The 22,523-nt window shown below is 42.9% G+C and overlaps 1 protein-coding gene across 5 annotated transcripts in view; it reads right to left on the reverse strand.

The window, feature by feature from the left end:
• The window catches only part of RAF1 (Raf-1 proto-oncogene, serine/threonine kinase), a 1,232,906-nt gene that overhangs the window by 347,874 nt on the left and 862,509 nt on the right, over positions 1 to 22,523 (reverse strand). For all 5 annotated transcript variants that reach the window (XM_069643941.1, XM_069643943.1, XM_069643946.1 and 2 more), the window contains one exon: positions 5,494 to 5,612. In XM_069643941.1, coding sequence (XP_069500042.1) covers positions 5,494 to 5,612 — 119 coding nt within the window. The remainder of the gene's footprint in view (positions 1 to 5,493; positions 5,613 to 22,523) is intronic.

Below are 22,523 nucleotides of genomic sequence, written 5' to 3' on the forward strand. Positions count from 1 at the left end.
GTTCAGACAGAGTGCCCATTAAAAACAACACAATTTAAATGACACCGGAACAACAAACTGGTATTGGGGAAGCCATCAGGAAATTAATGACCGCAGGGGATCATGAAAAAGGTGCCCTGGTTTGGACCCTCTTGAATAATGAAATGGCTGCAAGATAGCCTTTTACTGTACCATTTTGTAAGCCCATCCGGGCCAAAGACAGAAGAAACACAGAAAGTGGAGCAAGTAAAACGGTCCAGATCCTGCTATCAGCACCTAGCCAAAAACGTCTGCCACCTGGAAATGGATTTGGTGCTAGGTCTTCTAACAGGCAGGAAAATGTCCAGAATGATCTCCAACAAATCTCACACCCTAAAACTCAGCCTTTCAGCAGCCAGGCATAAAGGTTCAGGCTGCAGAGGTTTAGGTGCTGGACTTTTCCCTCTGAGTGGGAGAGGAGGTCGGTTTCCAGTGGAAGACGACGGGGAGGGTAGATGGCCATGTCCAGCAACTCCGGGAACCATGTCCTCTGGGACGATCAACATTGCGGACCAGAAAAGACAGCCTCCTGAAAACTAGCAGAATGACCGGGATCAACGGGCATGCATAGAGCAGGTCTAAGTCCCACTCATCTGTCAAGGTGTCCCCCAGTGCTGCCTGGAGCAGAACCATCTGCACTTCCTGTTGACACTGGAAGTTAAGAGGCCCACCAGGTAGCACCGCAGTGGGAGAAAATCTTTTCCAGTACTTCCTGGCAGAGCTCCCATGTGTGGAAGCTGATGACTGTCTGCTCAGTGCATCGACTAGAATGTTCTCCATGCTGGACCGATGGGCTGCAGTCAAAAACACGATCTTGTCCAGAGCCCAGAACCACAATCACATTGCTTCTAGGCACAGGGCTAGGAGCCCATGCCACCCCCCTTTGTTGAGGTAATGCATGGCTACAGTATTGTCCGTCAGAACCAGTACCGTCTTGCCCTTCACAGAAGGAAAGAAAGTGACCAGGGTCAGCATTAACACTCTCAGCTGCAGCAGATTAATGTGCTCCCGGCACTCTGAGGAGGACCATAGTATGCTCACTGTAAGGTCTTGGAGGTGAACGCCCCAGCTCTTCAGGCATGCATATGTGACTTGAGCCCACGGTTGACTAAAAAGCAACCCCTTCAGGAGAGTGTCCTTCACGGACTACCATTGCAGGTCTCTGCACACACTCTTCCGAGACTAGTAAAAGGTCTGAAGTTGGTCCCAGAAAACTAACGACTGAGCTCAGAGGCCAGTGTAGCAACCTCATGATTAGACAAGTCACTGTTACCCCCAAGATACAGGACGCTGTAAGACCCAGTAAGCTCAGAAAAGCCAAGGTTTGAATGGTCGTCTGAGGTTTGAAAGCCTAAAGCATCTTGAAGATTTTCTCTATTCTATCCTCGGGCTGGGAACCCCAACCCAGGTGAGTGTCCAAGACAGCACCGATATATCAGCGGGACTGGGGTGGCGAAACCAGACACTTTCCGAAGCTCAAGGAGAAGCTCAAGCTGTGAACCCCTTTTTAAGAAGTAGAATGACCTCTTGTAGTGTTCTGAATTTTTGGGGTTTATGTATCTGTTTGCTGCTCTTAATCTAATACTGGTAATTGAGTGCTTTATCAGTACCAAGAAGTAAAGGCAGTAAGGGTGCCCTTTTGTAGTAGATCCTCGATTTCCTTCTTTAGGAGCTCCGGATGATCCTGTGGCACCATCCATGTGTGGTGGAAGGTTATGAGAAGATCCACTTAATTATATACAATAACCTCTCGTGACTGTATAGCTCCCACTGGTCTGACCTTACCCCTTCCCATATGTGGGCGAATGAGGTTATGCGACTCCACCCCACACCCATCCGGATGACATGGGAGGAAGCCTGAATGTTGAAGTCATTTTTTTAGGCTGAGGATGCTCCTCTGGAGGTTGGTCCTCTTCCCCCGAATTTGCTGCTAGAGGAGGATGGAAAGGAGTGCTAATGTTGAGTTCCTGTATAGCAGGAATGTGTTGGAATTGGGCTGCAAGTATATGTTGTAGCGAAAGGAATTGTTGTTTGCCTGTGTTCCTCTAGTTGGAAATGTTATCCTTGAAATCTGTCCCATGATTTTTAAAGTGTTTTGATCTTTTGCAGTCCATACTAGGGTATCATCCACTGGCCTACGATAGGGAGATGCCCACTCTATAGGTTTGTCTAGTAGGGTTGCCAGAGTCTTGTCTAGTAGGGTTGCCAGAGTCTGACTTAAAGCCTGAGCCACTCATTTCCTAACAGATGCCCCTGCAACTTGACGTTCCACTCTAACTGGCGTATATTATTTTTCTGAATGCTGCATGAAACTTTACCGGGGTATGTTTTTCTAATTCTGCCATGACATTCCACTGTGCCCTATTGCACATGGACATTAGTGCTGTAAAACAGAAAATGCTGCAGAAAATGCTGCTTTGCTGCCAAATGTGTAAATCCACCTGCTTTCTTGGTCTTGGGAGTACTCCATGGCAAACATAGGTCTGTTAGCCACCTACTGGTTGTATTGACAAGTTGAGAGTCTGGGAGAGTTTCCTTTTTATGTACACATAGGGTCTGAATTTGAGAGTTCATATTTTTTCACCACCATTGGGTTACTGGTTTGGTGGAGATGGGTTTCAATAAAGATGGAGATATCCTCTATTTAACTGATGAAAGTAGGGGGATACATTGGGATACCAGATTCTCCTCCTCTAGGATGTCTTCTATAAAATACTTCTCCTCACCCTGCTCTTCAATAAAAATACCAAAGTGTTCAGCTGCCCTTTTTAAACGGTCTGAATATTCAAAATTATCTTCTGTCGAGTAGGAAGAAATCAGGGGGGGCGCCTCATCTTGGGATGGCCATATATAATCATCTGGATCTATTCCCAGGTACTCCTGATGAGAATCAGTGTCACCAGTATCCTCAAAATGCTTCTGTTCAGAGAAAGAGTCTGAGTGAATGTCTATCGATCATGAGACCTTGATATCTTTTTAGGGGGTTCACTTTCTGCAGTGCTTATTTTACTTTTTAAGGTTGTCTCATGTTTTTCCATTAAAGACACCATTTAAGACATGGTCTATCTAAATTCCTGCTTTGACCACTCGTTGGGGCATCAAGGTGTTTGTTCTGAGGCTTTCGAGCTGTCTTGAAGTCAATACCAACATTTTAGTGTCAACATCTTGGCAGTCGCCATATTGCCTCCTGCTCGCACTTTTCCTTGGAGTTTCATATATCTACCAGAGTCTTGTTTAATGGCTGCAAGCACTTATCCTTTGGAGTAGAACCGACGGCATTAGGTGTGGGAGGTGTTTTAAGTTTTACATGTCCCTTATGGGTTTGTTTTATGGGGGCCTGTGTGTCGCTCTTGTGAGTTCCCTTGTCAGCCGTAGCTTTGCTCCAAATCCGTTGTGGTGTATCCTTTGTCTTTCGCGTTGAGGTTGAAACCTCAAAACACTTTTTAACCTTGTATCAGTGTTTATGTTTGTGAGGTTTTGCAGCCTCTCTGTCGCCAGTGGACTTCACCATAACTTGAGGTTAAGCCGTCATAGCTGGGATCTGCCACAGGACTTTCTCGAAAGCACCTTTGGGGTTGGTTCAGACCCCTGTATCTGAAACCTCGACAGAGTTCCTGCACGTGAGCACTGGACTCTTTCATGTCCAACTGCATTGTGTCAAAGTAGGCGATGATGCGACAATGGTGGAAAAAAAAATCAACAATCTGATGACGGCGACAAGTGAGGGATTCTGGGTACCTCTACACATATAATTGGGATAGTGTGACAGGAACGCTGCTGTCAACACCCTATATGTCAACTTCTATACTCTGAGCCTACCGCTAGGTGGACTATCCAAAGCACCTAAATTTAAGCAAAATCACAAGCCCCAGAATACACTAAGTCCTAGGATTAAGTTTCATCATGTATTACTATAAGGTGTTTGAAATCTATTTGACTGAATCATGTTTAAGATCACAGGATAGAACACCCCAGATAATAGGCCCATGTTTATAGGGATTTCAATGAGGGCAGAGGGAGTCATCAACCCAGTATGTCCTCCAATGAGGCATTTCTGGGAAAACATCCCTGTGATAAAGGCGTTTTTCTGTGCATAAAAAAAAAAGATGCTAATTCTGTGATAGCACAACACATGTATACTGTTTATAAAATAAATTTAAAAAACACTACATCCAAGATGTCCACCATGGAACTATAAAAGTGAGCTCCAAGTGGAGTCCTCAACTCCAGATCGTGAGGTTGCAGGTAGGTGTAGATTTTGAGGCTAGCAGAGGCCTGGACACAGATGCCTACTGGGCAAAAAAGTGAGTGAGCTTGGTGTGGCAGTGAGGGCGAGCAGGGCAAACAAAGAAATTAGAGGACATAACGTGCATGGTTGTATAGAACGTGTTGACCACTGCAGGAGTAGTTTGGTGCTGTGGACAGATAACAGATGATTATTATTTGTTACCCACATCGTGGGAACTAATTTTATCAACCTCTGAAAAATGAAAGGCTCAAAGTTCCCTGCTGAGATTCAAACCCGTGTCCACGAGGCCTAACACAGATCCCTGTAGTTGATGCATTAGTCCACTGAGCCAGAGACAACAGTACAGCTTGGTTCAGAACATGGATCTTTTAACAGAGGATTCAGTCTGTTTCGAGCAACCTGACTGCCTGCTCTATGCTCTTGGGTACTAAGTAAAAATGCATGGTCTCCTACAATAAGCAGCAATGAAGGAGTTCTGATATCATGCTAAAGACAACAACCCACTAGAAAATCATGTACAATTTCAAGGAACAGCACCAACAAATTAGCTGAAAAAACCCACACAAGGTAGATGTCAATACAAGCAATTATCTTGGCTAAATGTTGAGGCCTTTGAAAGAGTTTAATTACGAAATATAACTCGGAGCAGGGTGGCATTTCCAGTTAGTTACAAGCCTGAGCGAAGCAAGGGCTTTAACGTAAGCCCTGGGCATTATGTGACCAGCAATGCCCCCTTACGAGGGTTATATTGCAATTAGTACCCCGGCACGTTATAGCAGGGTACTAATAGTGTTTTAATCTCAAGTTGAGAAACAACGTGTTTACCGTTTCTCAGCTCGAAATAAAAACTACAAATCAAGATGGCAGCCATGGATCGGGCAAAAGGGAACTACATGTAGTCCCTTATTTTCCATGGGGGCCATTGCCAGGATCGGATATGCGCCGGGACACTAGTGTTACCGGCACCTACGATGGACGTGGTGCAAGGTAAGTGGTGTGGGGGTAGGTGGGGTTGGAGATGTGGAAAAGTGAGATGCACTTACCTGATTTCCCAGTGAGGGACGATGAGGGTCTCGCGCTCTGAGGATGCTCGGAGCAGGGTATTTACCATGTGGTATAGATCCTGTTCTGAGCCTCCTCGTTGGCTGGGAGTCTGCCACACCCTCCTTGCCAGGTACTAACAGGCAATATTTAATCAAGCATCCACAAGAAATACAGTCTCTTACCATCCAAAGAATGGACCCGGTCGGCTGCTCTACTTGCTGGGATCCACTCCACCTCGATTTTACTGTTGCTAAACCGAAATCTCCTATTTTCACTGTGAGGCCTTCATGAAGAAAGATATCTACGTATCTGTTAAGGACTATTTGCAGAAAGGAATCAAAATATAGCACACCCCCACCCACAAGAATGCAGTATATTTAAGACCGAGAAAAGAAATTAAGCATTCCAAACACTTTATATCTCAAAGTATTGTTTGCCACACGGTCTTGATTCCCTCAATGAAAGGTTTGATCTGAGAACATTCTGAAAGTGGTGAACCCATACATGGCACCAGTAGCTCCAAGGACGAATTAAGTTGTCAAAGGTGGTCATTTTTTTGTTCAAGTATATGAAAGAAGGGACCTTTGTTAAGGCTGTGCAATTAGTGTGTCGCCTAAACACTTTGCCCTGCTATAAAACGGTGAAGTGGAAAACAGCTGGTCCTCTTATGGTAGAAGTAATGGCAGACAAATAGGCAATCAGTGATGATTTCAACTTCAGGAAATGATGAATACATAAAACGGAGTCATGTTCGGAATCCATGAACTAGGAAGCACTGAAAGACAAAAGAGTAGTCATAACTTGTATAAACTCATACAACCATAAAACAGGCATCAATCAAACTTGCACATAACCTCATGATAAACCAAAATTATTGTAAATATTAACTTTGTGGCATAACTAAGGTCAGTGTCAGCAATAATGCAAACTTAAAGGAAAGGTAAATCAAAAGTGTTCCCCTTGCCACAAACGACAACACCTTTGCTACTAGCAGAAACATGTTTTGCTTAAAAATAAGTGACAAACTGGCAAGGCAAATGCCTACAGTGCCAGTTGCTCTCCGGGTTCCAAGTGACTGATACAACTTCGCAGCAGACTATTTAAAAGGGTTGAGTTTAAATATAGGGTGATGTGGAGCATATGGCATGCTGGGATATTTTGAGAGCCTCAATATGGGTCTGAGAGATGCATTTAAAAATCTGAGTGCCTGATGTGAAACTCTTTCACTGTCCAGAAGAAGTGTATGACATACAATACTCGCCTTTATCGTACTTCGGATGTATCTGCTTGCATAGGCCAACATCTAGTGGTAGGGACAAGTATTGCATGACTCGTTTTTGACGTTCGAAAAGGGATGTCGACTGGAGGTGTCAGTAATACCATCCACCTAGTGTGACGTGTATTATTTTGTTGCTGACGCGAGGGAGCATTATGTGTATGTGCGAGTACAGAGATGAAAGGAAGGTGTAAGGTGTATATGTGCCTTCAACTCGAAGAGGGGAGGAAGGGTGGGCGCATGCAAATCTAAGCACACACAAGCATCAGAAATACGATTACAGTGAGTAATGTATGCCTTCTGAGGCTTGTGGACCTACTTAGAATCACATGCTTGCATAGACTAGCGAGCAGTACCTGGAGAAGGTGGTGGGATGTTTGAAGGTACAGCGGCAAAAAGATGTCTTAACACTGCTTGCTCCACCTGATAATCTTGTTTAGAATGTTTATTTAGACAGTAGTGCTGTGTGAAGCTGTGACATGGCATCTAATGGTACATTTACAATACAAACTAAAGTAGGCCCCTGTGCAACAAGTTGGGTTTGCTCTCGGCATGAAAGATGGAGTCTTTTCGGATAGAGACACATTTGTATGCATTTGACTATCCATTTTGATATAGCGGACAGGATGCCCTTCTCTCCCTGCAACAATAGAAACAAAGAACTGATCCAACAATGGAAACAAAGAACGGATCGATTTTCCTTGAGGTTTGGTTTCGTCTTGGTAATACATTAAAACCCTTCTAACATCTAATGTATGGAGACTTGTTTCTGCTGAACGAGATAGATGTTGGGAAAAAGCTGGAAGTTCTAGGGACTGATTGACATGGAACTTTGCAATAAATGTTGGAGAAAAACGTGAATGTGTTCTAAAACCCACTTTGTCTTTATGAATAACAAATCTATCTTGAACTGAGAGGGCTTGCAGTTCATTAACCCTTTTTATTGATATAATGGACACGAGAAACACAGTCTTGTTAGTGAGATGTTTAAGACTAGTTTTATGCATTGGGTAAAATGGGTGACCCATGAGTTTAGTAAGTACAGCATTCAAGTTCCAAAAGGTGGGTATGGATTTGAAATTGGGGGGTGTCATATTTTAAACCCTTCCATGAAGGCCTTAATTACTGGAACTTTCCACCAAGATACCTTACTCTCAGAGGTGGTGTATGCAGAGAGTGCTTCTAAGTGAACTCTAAGGGAGTTAAAGACTATCCCTGAGTCTAACAAGTAAAGCCGGTAAAGAACCGTGTGAGAAGGTGAGCAGTCAATAGGATTGATGCTGTGCGTTTAGTACCAAATGACAAAGCATTTCCACTTGTTGAAATAACAGTTGTGTTGGGTTTCCGTGCCTCTTTTAGGATGCCCATACATCTTTGTGGCAAGTTAAAATGTCCAAACTCTAGGACTTCAGGAGTCAAGCTGCCAAGTTTACTGTTTGAGGACATGGATGGTGTTGTTCCCGGATGCTGGGACAGCATGTTTTAAGGGGATGGAAGTTTGACTGGTGTGGGTGTGCAAAGAGACATATTGGTGTGAAAACCATGGATCACTTGCCCACATTGGCGCTATTAGAATATGTTTGCCTTGTTCCTGGTGCATCTTGTGGACTATTCTATTCAGAAGTGGTGTTTGGGGAAAACCATATGCAAATCTCCCGGACCAGATCATCCATGGAGCGTATCCCTGGACGTGAAGTCTGGGCATTCTGCGGTCTTTTGCGTTCCAAAGAGATCTAGTTTGGCTGACCCCAGTTTGTGAAAACATTGTGTAGGATGTCCTTGTGCAACTGCCATTTGTGCTCCGATAGAAGGTCTATGTTTCTGCTTAGCACATCAGCTAGACTGTTTATGCCCCTGGAACATGTTGGGATAGAAGGAACATGCGCTTTTGTGCCCAATCCTATATGTTCTGGGCTAGTTTGGAGAGACCTGGTGAGTGTGTCCCACCTTGTTGTTTTATATATAGAACATGGCTGTAATGCTGTGTTAGAACTAGCACTGTTTTCACCTGCAGGTGGTTTTTGAAAACTTGAACAGCTTTGAACACTGTCTAGCTCTAGAAGGTTGATGTGTTTGTTTGCTAGTGACTGTATCCACATGGCATGCACACTATGCTGGAGAAGATGCACTCCCCACCCTGATAGCGATGCGTCTGTGGTTGGAGTGGGCTCTACTGTGGGGTGATGAATGATTTTACATTCAAAAGGTTTTCTTTTGTCCACCACTGCAGAGAGTGAATGAGGGACCATGAAAAGACCACTAGATTGTCCCATTAGGCACTTGCTTGTGGCCATTGTTTCGCCAGCCACTCTTGCATATGACGCAGATGCAGCCAAGCATAAGGCACTAGGTAAATGCATGAAGCCATCATTACAATAAGGTGAATGGCCTTTCGTATGGTTATCTGATGACCAGCTACATAATATGGGATTTGAAAAAACATGTTTTGTACCCTCTTGTTGGAGGTGAAGACTAAAGTGTCTTTTGTACGAATTCGAGCTCCCAGAAAATGTTTTACTTGAGTTGGAACAAGACTTGATTTTTTTCTCGTTGATTGGAGGTGTCTAGCTTGAAGAGTAGGTTGATTATTTCTTTGGATTTTTGTTGACACGCTTGAGGTGCCCCTCCTATAATAAGCCAGTTGTCAAGAAAAGGGTACACTGGCATCGACTGTCTGCACAGGTGTGCTGCTATGACTGTGACCACTTCACACTGAGGCTATGCCAAAAGGGAAGTACTTTGAACTGGTAGTTAGTAGATCCTACTATCAACCTTAGGTATTTCCTGTGTGCTGGCAACATTGAAATATGAAGGTAAGCATCGTTCATATCCAATGTTGCCCTGCAACCCCCTGTTTTAAGAATGGCATTACTTCTTGAAGTGTTGGCATTCAAAATGTTTCTGGTTTGACATATGTGTTTGCTGGACTTAAGACTAAACTATGAGCTCTGTGTTAGACCTTTTTGGGTACAAGGAAGTATGTTGAATAAATACCCTTGTTTACCTCATGAGGCGGGACCAGTTATATCGCTCATTTGTGCGAATAGACTGTATTTCGTCCTCTAGAATCTGCTGGTATTCCTGCCACATTCTTTTGTGTCTTGGTGGATGTTAACAAGGTTTTTGAAAGGAACTCTATGGAGCAGCCTTTGGACACAGTTGATAGTACCCACTTGTCTGAAGTGTTTCCCTCCCATGCGTGGGGGGATTTTGAGATGGCCCCCCCACTGGGGAAGAGATGGGAGGGAACTTGAATCGGTGTGTCATTGTTTTGGGGCAGGGGAGCTCTTGCCGAATGCATCTCTACTACAACCTACCTCGTTTAAAGCCCCTCTGAAAGCAGGATTGATAGGGGTTGATTCTGACGTGGCAGAAGACAAGGGCGATGAAGATCCTTGGGAGTAGCTAGTTTATGTTATGTTAGTGGGTATGCTGGGTATGCTGGATCTAAAAAAAACAAATACGGCAGGTGTTGAAAACATCCGGTTGGACGTAAAGCTTATTAGAAATCTGGCCTAAAGACTATAGGGTCTCACGCTCTTTTTTTGGTGTCTTCCAGAGCATTGTCTACTGCCTTAAAAAAACACATTTGATTCTATAGGCATACCGAATAGAGTGGCTGGCGTTTGAAGCATAAAGCCTGGCTGAAACAGCCAAGCATGGCGTTTTAATAGTGTGCCCTCTACCAAATTTCTGCCTGTGGTATCTGCTGCGTCTAAATTGCCCTTAATAATGTTATTGGTAACCTGTTTGCCTTCAGCCACAGTCTGAGATTTGAGACCGTAGGGGATCTGGGACAGAGTCTAGTTGACGCTCGCTGTACGATGTCCCATAGCTCTGTTGTAGCTGGATAGAAAAATACTATTATTTGCAATGCATACTTGGTAAGTAGCTACTTTTCCCCCAATGCAAAACGTGTTTTACTTTCTTTTTCGGGTGGTGCTTCAGCTGATGCCAATGGAGAACCTGCTCTCTTCCGGGTGGTAGTTACCACTACAGAATCTGGTTTAAGATGTCCTCTTATATACAAGGGGTTGGAAGGAGCAGGGATTAACTGCCTAAGTAAGGGAAGGAGTGACTACAGAGCGATGAATACGCTTAGTAACTGAGCAGTGCAATAAATTGAAAAATTGATGTTCTTTCATGGCTTCTTGAGTCTGGATCTTCAAATAATCTGCCGTCTTTTTGAGTAAGTAATTGTAAAGAATTTGGTAGTGAGCAGGTGAGTCAGCTAGTGAGCAGTCCTGATCTTCAGGTGATGAGTAAATATGCATCAAAATAATCATAGATATTATCCCTCGAGTAATCATCGGGGCAATTATCTAAAGTTCCCTGATCATCTATACCCTCATGAGATTGGTCATCTATAACCACTTGCACCACCTCATTTTGTGGTTGTGTAGAGGATTCCTTTTGTAACTCAGGAGATTTACATGTGGGCAGGCCCTTCTCTGAATCAAGGTGCTTTTCTCGCACTGAGTTATCTTTCCATGAAAGTAACAAAAGAAGACACCTTATGTATTGTCTCTTCAAACCATTATCAAGCCCATAAACCGGTTCTCGTATCTTTTATAGGGAATACAACCTGTTCTGGATCAGACAGATGGTTTCAGTGTAAAGCCCCCGAAAAAGGGGATAAGGCCCGGGTGCCATGGGTCGCCTTTAACAAAGTCTGTTCTTGTGTCAAGGTTTCCTTGTTTGTGTGTGTGTGTGTGTGCGCATTTCAGCAGCTGTTTAAAAGTGTTTGACGAAACTGACATTTCGAACTTTGAAGGACATGCGCTTTTGAAATGTCAACCAGTGTCTTTATGTGTGATGGAGGTTCCGCTCGATGCTAGTTTAGATCATACGTCTTGGCGTGCACGTGGAGTGGGCACAGAGGACTGTGTCAAGGAAGAGGCACAAGAAGTGCATTCAGACAACACAGGGCCATGTTTCAATTATTTTGTCGATGAATGGCTGGAGGTTGTGTGTTTACAGTGCGTCAGTTTGTGCACTGGAATTGCTGTGCTCCTCTTCTGACTCTTCAGCGCGTTGGGATATCTGAATAAGTTTAGGCCTGCATGACGTAGGCCGCTCAACGCTTGGTGCATTGATCCTTTAATGTATGAGGCCGAAAAAGCAGACAAGCTGGTCAGCATTTTTAACGGTCTCTCGGGAAGCAGCGATTGCACACCCAGTGTGTGTCCTTCCATTGGTCGTTTTTGTTACAGGAAAGGCATCATTTAACAGGAGTATTTTCCATACTGAAGAGTTAGGGATGTGAAAAGTAGAGTGTATATGGAGTGTGTAAATATATACATTCTGTAAGAGAAAGAATATAGAATTCACTCTCCCTACTGTACAGGCCGCAGCCTGGTTTAGGCCGAAGCAACAAACTGTCGCCTGATGTGCAGACGGTCATCGAAATAATTCTCTCTGGAAATGTCGTCGAAAAACTGCTGCAGTGTTGATCGTCAAAGATGTTTTAAGAAATGGTAGCAAATTTAAGTTACAATATGTAACAAAAGGCTATAAGCCACAAACTCTGCAATATGCGACCGACCACGATAGTGGGGAAAAAAACAATCCGAGTGACCTCAATGTGTGAAGCACCATGGGTACAATACACGTCACACTAGGAATAGTACTACAGGCACCCCCACTCGAAATCCTTTTTCAAACTTCAAAAACAAGTCATGCCATACTCTCCATCTACCACTAGATGTCGGCCTATGCAAGCATGTGTTTCTAAGCAGATCCACAAGCCTCAGAATTTATATCATATTATATATGGGACATATATCTTACCCAGTAACAATATTTCTCTAGCTTGTAGCTGCTTAGAATCAAAAGCTATGCTTACTCCACCACCTATTGATTGTTTTAGAGTATTACTGGTTGTTTATTTGACGGTCCGGGCAAATTACACGTACATTACGTGCACAGGTACCCATAATGCTCTGGTAGCAGACAACCTCACATTGATCGTTTTTTGTGACAAGTAACTCCTATTTATTACATAGTAGTTCTTATTTATTAAACAGGTCTGTTTGCAAAGTTTATACATACCCATCATTCTTTTTATTGTAAGTACAGTGGCAACCAAAACTTTTTTGTGTCTTGCTATTTGTAGGCTGGGTGGGTTCATGCTCCATAATGTCTATTACTGGGTAAGATATGTTTGTCTTCTGGGGCTTATACATTTGTTTGGATCAATATATGATATGCTTTATTCAGTCAGCAGTGGCATACTGTGGTGGTGGCTGGGCAGATTGTACTTTTGAAAATAAATGCTGTGGTACTGCCTGTCCCACTTCTGAATCTGCTCTAGTTTGAGTATCAAAGCAGTAGTGGTGAGTGAATGCGTGTATTGAACTACTAATGGCAGCCTTTCATAGTGTCTCTAGAGTACTGTTAGCCAAGAATCTGTGTCTAGCTCTTCTTCCATGCACTCTTGGAGTAAAGGGCATCATTTGTTGAGCGCAGAGACACACAAACATGGTACAAGATTGCTACAGAACACTACTTAATACATGGTCTAACATGTAGCATTCCTGAATGATATAGGGTATGATGAGGCATTTATAACGCGCCTATACACAAGTGTTTCAAGGCGCGACGCAGCAAGGGAGGGGGAACAGAGGGAAGACCGTGACAACGATCCTACTAGGCCAAGTGTCATTCAGATCGTGCAAGTAGAGGGGAAGAGGAAATGTGCAGAGTGGGAGGGGGTGGGGACAGTATGCAAAGTACAATCCACCATGTAATGCTCCTTTTGATAACTCGCCTCACCTTTTGTCCGATGGCAATGGTTGCAAAAAATATGCTTGTTTTGCACATTTTGTTCTGATATTTCCATGTACCACATAACTGCTCTATGAACATCAAATACATACGATTTTTTGTAGGCAATCAAGGTTCTTGAGTGTACAAAACACGACCTTGTCCTTGTGTATTACTACACAGGCTTTGTTTACAAAAGTGGATGCAGTTCACTGATCCTTCATGGTGACTTGCTTCTCGTTAGCTGATTTTTCAACATTGTGTTTTGGCTTGTATTTACTCATTGCAATGCTTAGATGTGCTATGTTGTCTGCGTTTGAGTGCTGTATACACCCTTCCTTGTCAGGGCTAACCCGTGCTTTTTATGGATATTAGAATGCGAGGCATCTTCAGACGCTTTGGGTGTTAGCTGATTGCAGACTCCCTTGATAGCTTTGTGGTTTACTTCAGCAATGTATCCTTTCCAGTCTTATGACTGTCACGTGGAGGCTCCAGAACTGTCAATCTGTGGAGGTACTGGCTTTAGTGGCCTATATCACAAATGCTTCCCATTATGGTTTAGCTGGTTTGTTATACAACCCGGCAATCAATAGCACACTTGCAACTATAGATCATTAATGTAAACCCATATAGATGGTTTGTGGATTATGTTTTAGATAGACTGATCAAATTATATTCTGTATATGGTGAGATAACAGTTTTAATTGTCATTTTCACCATCAAGTATATTGCTGGGTCTGTATTTTTAAATATAGTTGATTTACATTTTAACCATTTGTGTTTTAGGTAAGTTGCGCACCTTTGTGAACCATTTTTGTATTTTGAAAATGAAACGCACCCGACTGTGTTGGCATCTCTATGAACATTGCTCCATTGTTTCTCATCTAGGTTTGTGCTTAAATCCTATGCATGCATGCATATCCTATCGGGTTATTACTAAATGGATTTTTTTTATGAGTATTACGGTGCATTTTCAGCAGCACTTTTCATGACTGGTGTCAGAAAAACATTTGAGACATGTCACCATTCCCGACGGAAAAGTATAGTTTCAATGAAAGAACTTTAGTCTTTCTAAAGTGTTTTTTTTTCTTTTACAATTGACATTTGTTTTAAAAGTACACAGGAAGCATTTGTCTTATGCCGTCTCTATATTATACCCAGTTGTATGCAATCTTAATTTGTGTTACTGCATTGTTTTCCATCCAGTTTGTTTCAGCCACAGGAATATGATTTATACAATTTTAACAACCTAGGCCCATGTGCAACTCATTTTTCTTGAGATAGCATTTTGGCCTTGATAGCACAAAGCCCCACCAATAGGGGTGCAACAATTGTCTGTGTGCTGTCTGTGCTGAGGAGTGTGTCATGAACGGTTTTCTTTGAGGTTGTCGAAGGCATACTGTAGTCGTAGTGTGAGTCGAAGTGGTTAGAATAGTTGTATGTTGTATTGGCATTTTTTTGTTGCGTGAAAATTGTATTGTTTTAGGTACATTTGGATGTGCCTGTACGATGGGTCTTGTTTCTACTTGAAGGAATGCTTCCTTGTAAAAGAGTTAGGCATAGGAGGCAAATGATTGCTGAGGCTGAGTCTAAAGATTCTCGTGTGGGATGTCACTTCACAGACTAGCACACAAGCCCTGAAGGTACAGACACGGTTATACTTGTAGGCATATGTGGTGTTATCTGAGTTTGTTGAGAGAATGTCAATGAGTTGGGAGTGTTAGTGATTGTTTTTGGTCCACATTACATAAATCCCTTAGATGCTGGGCTATAATACAACTCTGTGCAAACTGGATGATCACACTCCAATTTGGAACAAAACGGTTTACTAGGGAGTGTTTTTAGTTTTTTTGTTAAACTACTTGATCGGTCTTACCTGGTACACAATGCGTCAATGATGAGACCTAAAAAAAAGCAGGGTAAAAGTAGCTTAAGGGCTTATGCCTACAGGGCTGCAAACACCGAAGTACACAAATGTGTATCTGTACGGAGAGATTAACATTGTTTTATTAAACACAATTTATTTGTTAATATTTTTAACGCTGGTCACTTGTAAATGCTTAGCAGGTTTCTTTGTTTTAATAATGGTTGATAAATGCAGAGGAATAACCTACTTATGCTTTTTGTTTCCTATTCAGTAAAATGTTTCTACTAGCTTTATAGCAGTGCATGTTTTACTTTTCTATTTTGTGCCTATGATGTAGCCTGACTTTATGTGCCATTTGGAAAATGAGCACCGTATGAGCCACCGAGAGTTGATTGCAACAAAATGTTTCAGGACATAGATGTAGGTTAATAATGTGAGGGTTGCGACTTTTGTTTTTTTGCTTCTTTTTTGCTGTTGTGTAGGTCTGGTGTCTATGTACAGTTCATTGCTATGACATGCATGATGTTTACAGAAATTAATGTATCTGCATTGGCGAACAGTGTAAATTAAATAGTGCAACCTGCATTATTTTATGTTCGGCATATATCTTGTCTTGCTTGGCGGTGCAGATTAGTGTTCATTCTGTGGGAAGTTATTTGAGTGGCATATGCAAGGAGTTCTGCATGAGTGGTGTAAGGTTTTGTATAATGTATTGATGCAGTATGCACTTTGACATATCTAGCTATGTTTCTCCCCCTCTAGATTGGGGATGTTTTACTGATGAAGGCATCTATCAAATCAAATGTTAGTATGCAATTTTGTATTTGGGTGGAATGTGAGTGCTGGGGATTTCCCCCTCCCAACGTTATGGTACTTTTCTAGTCATTATGTAAAATTGAGCACAAGTCACATAATAGTTTATTGTATGCGGATTATGCTGTATTCTTGCCAGAACCCCAAATAGTCTATAAAACCTGGTTAACCCTTGCACAGGGTTATGCCGCATTAGACTGTCAAACAAGGACCAAAGAAACAAAAGGTGAAAAAATTAGGCCTTTGCAAGCATGAACACTAGTACTTGTAATCAAATAGTTTGTTTTTTCTAAAACGTTTTGTGTTGAGCTGAAATACAATAGTAAATAAACCAGTGTTTAACTAATCCTTTCTCCACGTCCCCATTAAAATACAACACCCACCTTTTTAACCCTCCCAAAAACAAATTGGTGCCAATGCTTAGTTCCATTTACACAGAAACAATCACTATTTTTGCAGCCATTGACAGACGCGTGATTACGCACCCACTGGTCAGCAAAAGGTAGGTTATTTTATCTGCTGCTCTCAAGCTGGACTACAGCGGCGCACCTGGAGGATCCAGGCTCATGATTTCAATATCTTAGAAGGCACTTCGAGCCAAATGTTCCTCATTTTTGGGAAGTAGCATTATAGGTGCAATAATGGGCCCACCCGGCTATAGCCATATTTTGACCCCATCCAATGCCTTGAGAGCTGTACGCACTATTCTGAATATCTTGATATTGAAGGCAAAAAGGACAAGTCCATGTCTAACTAGCACCTTTGAAGCTGGATTTGTTGGTAATTGTGTTTGTGCAGAATACAATTTGTACTGCTACTAGTGCTATTAATGTTCCCTCCTGGTCAATTCTGCCAGAGCCGGCTTCATCAAGCAACCCTTTCCTATCCAGGGTAGTCAGCCCAGATCCTGGAAAATATGAACAGTTATCTAAAAATGTGATTCGTCTGGTCTTGTGTGGGGCAGAAATGATAAACTCCTGTTATGCTCACCTGGTTCCCACAGGGGTGTAGGGCAGAACTGGACAGCCACGGTCTCCACCAACGTGATGCGTAGTGCAGAGATGGCTGACTGGACTGGCCCACCTAGCTTCGTCTGCTTGACCCGTAGAAGTAGTCTCCTAAAGGCAGAGAAAGGGAATTAGCCACCCGTGGATTTGAGTAATAGCCCCTCACTGCGTCCCCATTTATCACTTCTGATATTCCCGTTCACAAAGCTCACCTTATAGTTTTGAATGAGCTCTCCATCCTGCGAGGAACGCAGGGGCGTGTTGATGGCCAGTTACTTCACTGGCTTGAGGATATTGGAACAGTTCTAGACAAATCTTGGCTCCAAAACTCCTGGCGAAGGACCGTAAGTATATAGTTCTTAAAAGTTCAAAAATGTCTGAATAATCACTCTTGTCCAATTCCTTTGTTTATCTTGTAGCTTAGACCCAATAGAAGATAGTCCTGTGGCAGCTGAAAGCGTTCAGGTAAGAGTCTGTGCTATCCCACACTGTCCATTAAATGATGCCAAGGTTTAACTCGCTGCTTTCTCTTTTCTTACAGGTGCGGCGTAAGAAGATTTGGCGTGCTGGTGAATAATACCTCCGGTGGTAAAATCAGGTAAGTATACGGCAGCAAGAGATTGTCCTTGTTTGTTCCCCTCGGCTCACCTTGTTGTTTTCTTGTCCCCCTTAGGTGCTGGAATGCGGCAACATAATGATGGAGACAGCGCCGGATCGTAGAGATGCTGCGAGGAACAGTGAGTATGGCGCGGCGCTGCTGCTGGCGATGCAACATATTTTTAAAAAGTATTTTTCTGGTTCAAAGGTGCGATGAATCCAGAGTCAGGTAAGAAACCCAATAATGTTCTTGTTCTAACCTTTCTTCTTCTTTCCCTTCTTTCTAGGCGCTCTGGACTCGAGGCGGGCATGGCAAGAGGCTGGATGCTGACTGCAGGCACGGTGAGCGTTACGCTGCAGGATGCAGAATAACGCAAAGCGTGTGCTGCTCTTCGGGCGTGGTTTAAATAGCCTCCAAAGTAGTCGCAGGTAAGTATTCCTCCACAAACACAACCGAGTAACAAAATAGTCCCAGGGTAAAGTAGTCCCTTCCAAGCCTCACATGGGCTTGGATCTCTTGCAGCATGGTCTGCATCAGGTAAGTTTTAACATATGAGCCTGGCGCCCATGGCGCCAGGACTGTTCCCCCATATGAGCCTGGCGCCATATACACCAGGACTGTACCCATATAGCCCGAGGTTGCTGGGCTTTCTCTGGGTAACATGATGCCTGCTTCCGGGGTTGCTGGACTTGGTCTGGATGCCCGGGGGTAGGCATCATGACAACTCCTTTGTCAGATAGTTATGTATCTTAACACATATGTCCTTAGATGTGCCATTCTTATCTTGTGTTTGTGAACAATTCCTCTGTGCTCCATCTATGAGTTTGCAGGGGCTTCATTGTTCAAGATTGAACTAAATACAGAGCAAACTCGTCCTGTTATATCCGAGTTTCAACCTCTTTCAGAAATCTGATCCCCCCCCATGTTTTCCCTTCTTGCTCGATTGTTCTTATTTTCCATTTTGAGCTGTACAGCAGCAGCTGCATCTCTAAGACCTTTAATCTTATCTGCCTCCTTCATTGCAGCATTTCTAATGCATTTCCCACTAGGTCCACCTCCCCTCAAAGGGATGCAATCTTGTTCATGTTTTTTCTGAAACCTTGGTAATGGGTCTTCGCGCAAGGTGGCCACTTTCAATTTAAATGTCTCTTTTAGGTCTTTGTTCGGGCCTTGAAGCATCTGTACCTGGCAATTTTGGTTTAGAACTGTTGGCTTTGCTAGTGGCTACGCTATCCCTTTCACCTAGTGTCACTGGCGTTGCTTACAGTGGCTGCGAAGACACAGGATCTTTGGCCCGGCACATTGACCCTCAATATAGTGTTGACATGTTCTTTGTGAACCATGTCTGGGATGTGGCCTTTCACCATGAGCCCAGGCACAATTATTCCTGCTTCAGACCATATGAGCACATTGTAGAGGAGGCACATTGAACATACTGACAGCGCCATAGTGCATATACTGTGCCTAGGGCAGAGTGATATTACCGAAAGGGCTTGGGAAAACTCGCTCTACAGGCGCCAAGTGTAGAGACCTTAGGCTATGCCAAAGCACTCTGATCCTGGCAAGAGTGTTCAGAGGCCATCTCCTGTTATAAAGTTGTCCATGCAAGGCTGAAGGCCCATGATGAATTTCAAACTATAACCCTGTGATAAAGTGCACTGATTAATATTGTATGGATCAGAGAATTGGATGCCTTTGTTCCCTGTCCATAGTCATGTGACATGGCTTGCAACACTGGTACCAGAACAAACAGCCAATGGAACGAAAAAGAAATGTTTGTTATCTGCACATGGCACGGAAGTCTGAAGGAAGTCGTGGTGAAGAAGAGAGAAGCAAGACTGTGGTGAAGCAAGATGGATGGTTAAGCTAATAAGAGTCTGGACGACAGACAGACGCTCAGCAGAAGCATGCATGAGAATTTGAGGCATACATAATACATCCAGAGGCATACATCCTGGGACAAAGGGAGGAGAGTCGAGGAGGAGGAGGAGTGGCACCAGATGGAGCCACAAGAGTGTGTCTGGGTGAAAGATATGCTAAGTAGAGCTGTCCAAGAGATGGAGAAAGTATGACATATGGAAATGAGACTGGAGTGAAGGTTCACAGATGTGTGCCCAAGATTGAGGGAGAATTTGGGACAAAGTCTGAGAAAATAGAAGCGACCAAGGCCAAACCCTAAAAAAAAGAATTCAATTTAAAATGCCAATATAAGGATAAGCTCTGCATGCTGGAAATTGATGCAAAAGTTCCTAGAGAAAATTCAGAAAGTAAACCCAAGGTAAAATGGTACAAGCTGTAACTTGGAATCAGTTGGAATCAGTTTTTTAGAACCTGTTGAGAAAATGACCATAGGGAAGAAGGTGACTAGCTTAAGGTTTAGGTTATACATTCCAGAAAGCGCTGTGAAATTAACTACAAGGCTAATGTGAACACCAGTATCTGAAGTCTAAAACCCAAAACATACACAGAAAGAGAGCCCATGTGACATTCCCGAGTATCGCACTGGAGTCCCAGACTACTTGGCAAACTATCATATTCACATTAGCAGGGAAATGCATGTTCTATGTTCTGACTTCTGTCAACATTTTTAGATTTTTTCACAAACCCTTACATAGAGGAGAAATTCAAACTTTCATCTATGGCCCCTTTCTAGTCTGGTTTACTACACCAACTATAAAGGAAACCTCCTTCCTATTCCACATTAAGGGGGTCTAAAACTCTATTCAGGATTTCTCCTTTTATGTACGTTATGGCTTCTACAGGTCAGGAGGCTACCAATGGTTGCAATCTGTGAAACGTTGCACACCAAACCACAAACCTAGGCACACACTGTCCCTGAGAAAACTAGGGAATTGGTTCATTTAGCAATTGTCAGAATATATGCCCTGTGCAATCACATTCTGGGGCATAGTATTTTAAAAAGTACCTCTACAAAGTTTCTCTTATAACATAGTCCCCATTCAGTTGCATAGCTTGTAAAGGATTCCCCAAATAAGCTTTCAATATGCATCAGTGGTATAGCTAATTCTTGGGACACATGTGAAAGCACAGGGGTTATTGGAATTACTTTTGGATGGTCTTTTAAAGTCCCAGGATGGGTAGGAACATCAACAGCTCTAGGAAGCTCTGTCAAATAAGGTCTGCCCCTTGCTTTCAAAATGCTTCTCAGGCAATCTGGTTCTGTATTTGGCAAGGCTTCTGCATTAGACTCCCTCCGGAAAAGGCCTTCTTAAGGATTTTCATCAGCACTTTCCATGTCAGACAAGCTCCCTTTGCAGATTTTCCAAGAATGTGTTTATCCTTAAGTACGTGATAAGCACCATCATGCAGCAACATTTAATGCATAATTATCCCCTATGATAGGTTCTCCTCAGATACCGATACTATCAAATATCTTCCTCTTTATTTTGATTTGTTGGAGGTTTTCCTCTCCTCTCATCTGGAATTACGATCAAATTGAAGTGAAATCCATTGTTCCCTTACATATCTGTTATGGCCCTGTACCATTATTGAGACCTGTATATTCAGAGGCACAGGAAAATTCGGAACCAGTGGACATTCTTCATGTTCCAAATGAATACCATACTATTGTAAAATGAGTTTATTGATGCATCCCATAGCATCAGGCCAACCTCCGTCAACAGTGAAATCCCGGGGCGTGATACTCGAAGAGTTTTGCAAGGAACAGGATGATCTAATTACAGGAAGAGAGTTCCATTTAAACACAATTATAACACTTCCCCATTTCTAATTATTCAAACAGTACACAGTAACGATAATGCTAACCCCAACATCATATCACAAGATCACTTGACTAAATAATGAAAAACATAACAGTAACTTGAGCAAATATTTGACATGGAAATATGAGCGAATATCCCAACATGTCTCCCACAGAATCATGAAATCTCACAGGAGGTACCATGCATATAGCAGAGCATGGAGCATGGTCGCGTTCCTTATTCTCCCTATGCAACTGCCTAACATTACTCATGTCATGGAATCCACACTTCCATTGATGTCCGATGCCTGATCTGTATATTTAAGGGCCTGCGTCTCAGCTACTTCACCCAACATATGTCATCCCTGTCTTCACACTCTCTTCCTTCAACCCTGGCACCTTCCTCAGCTATTCTACTCTTGATCCAACATGAGCCATCATCTAAACATATAAACTCATCCCCCATCTTAACTACCGTGCAAGGTGGCATGAATACAGGTAACTTTTGGCAAACATCCTCGATTTTGCACCCTGTCACCCACACACACTTGCATGATCTGTCCAGACCACCTTTCTTCATTACCTACTTCTATTTGTCTGTGCCTGGCATTCTCCACTACCTTCCTTCATATCTACCCTGGATTCTGCACTGCCTCCTAAACTCAATGGCCAGAGTTTCGCACCAGATTCCCTGCCCCTCATCATCTCAAATGGAGAGCATCCAGTGAGAGCTGAAGGAGTACACCAATGAGCTTCACAGCTTTTACGATCACTTCCCACAGTCCAAATTGTTCATAATAGCTAGTTGTAAAGCATCTTTCAAAAACCTGTTCATCCTCTTCACCAGACTACAGACAGCAGTGTTGAATATTGCAGTCTTATAGTCCCTAATACCCAACCCTCTCAAAAACTTAATTTCCTGGGACACAAACTACATTCTGTTATCAGTGACCCAACTTGCCAGTACACCAATTAGAAAACGACTTCATAAACACAATCACTTTATTCATAGTTACAGACTCCAATGCTGTTACCTCCAGCCACCTAGATATCAAGTCTAACATCAGCAAAATGAATCTTAAACTTCCTTGGAGCACATATATTGCCAATGTTATGTCAATCTACTTTACTCCACACTTCATCTGGTATCAACACCGGCAATGCT

This window comes from Ambystoma mexicanum, chromosome 2p (genome assembly GCF_040938575.1).
Source record: "Ambystoma mexicanum isolate Mex_15411 chromosome 2p, UKY_AmexF1_1, whole genome shotgun sequence".
NCBI lineage: Eukaryota > Metazoa > Chordata > Amphibia > Caudata > Ambystomatidae > Ambystoma > Ambystoma mexicanum.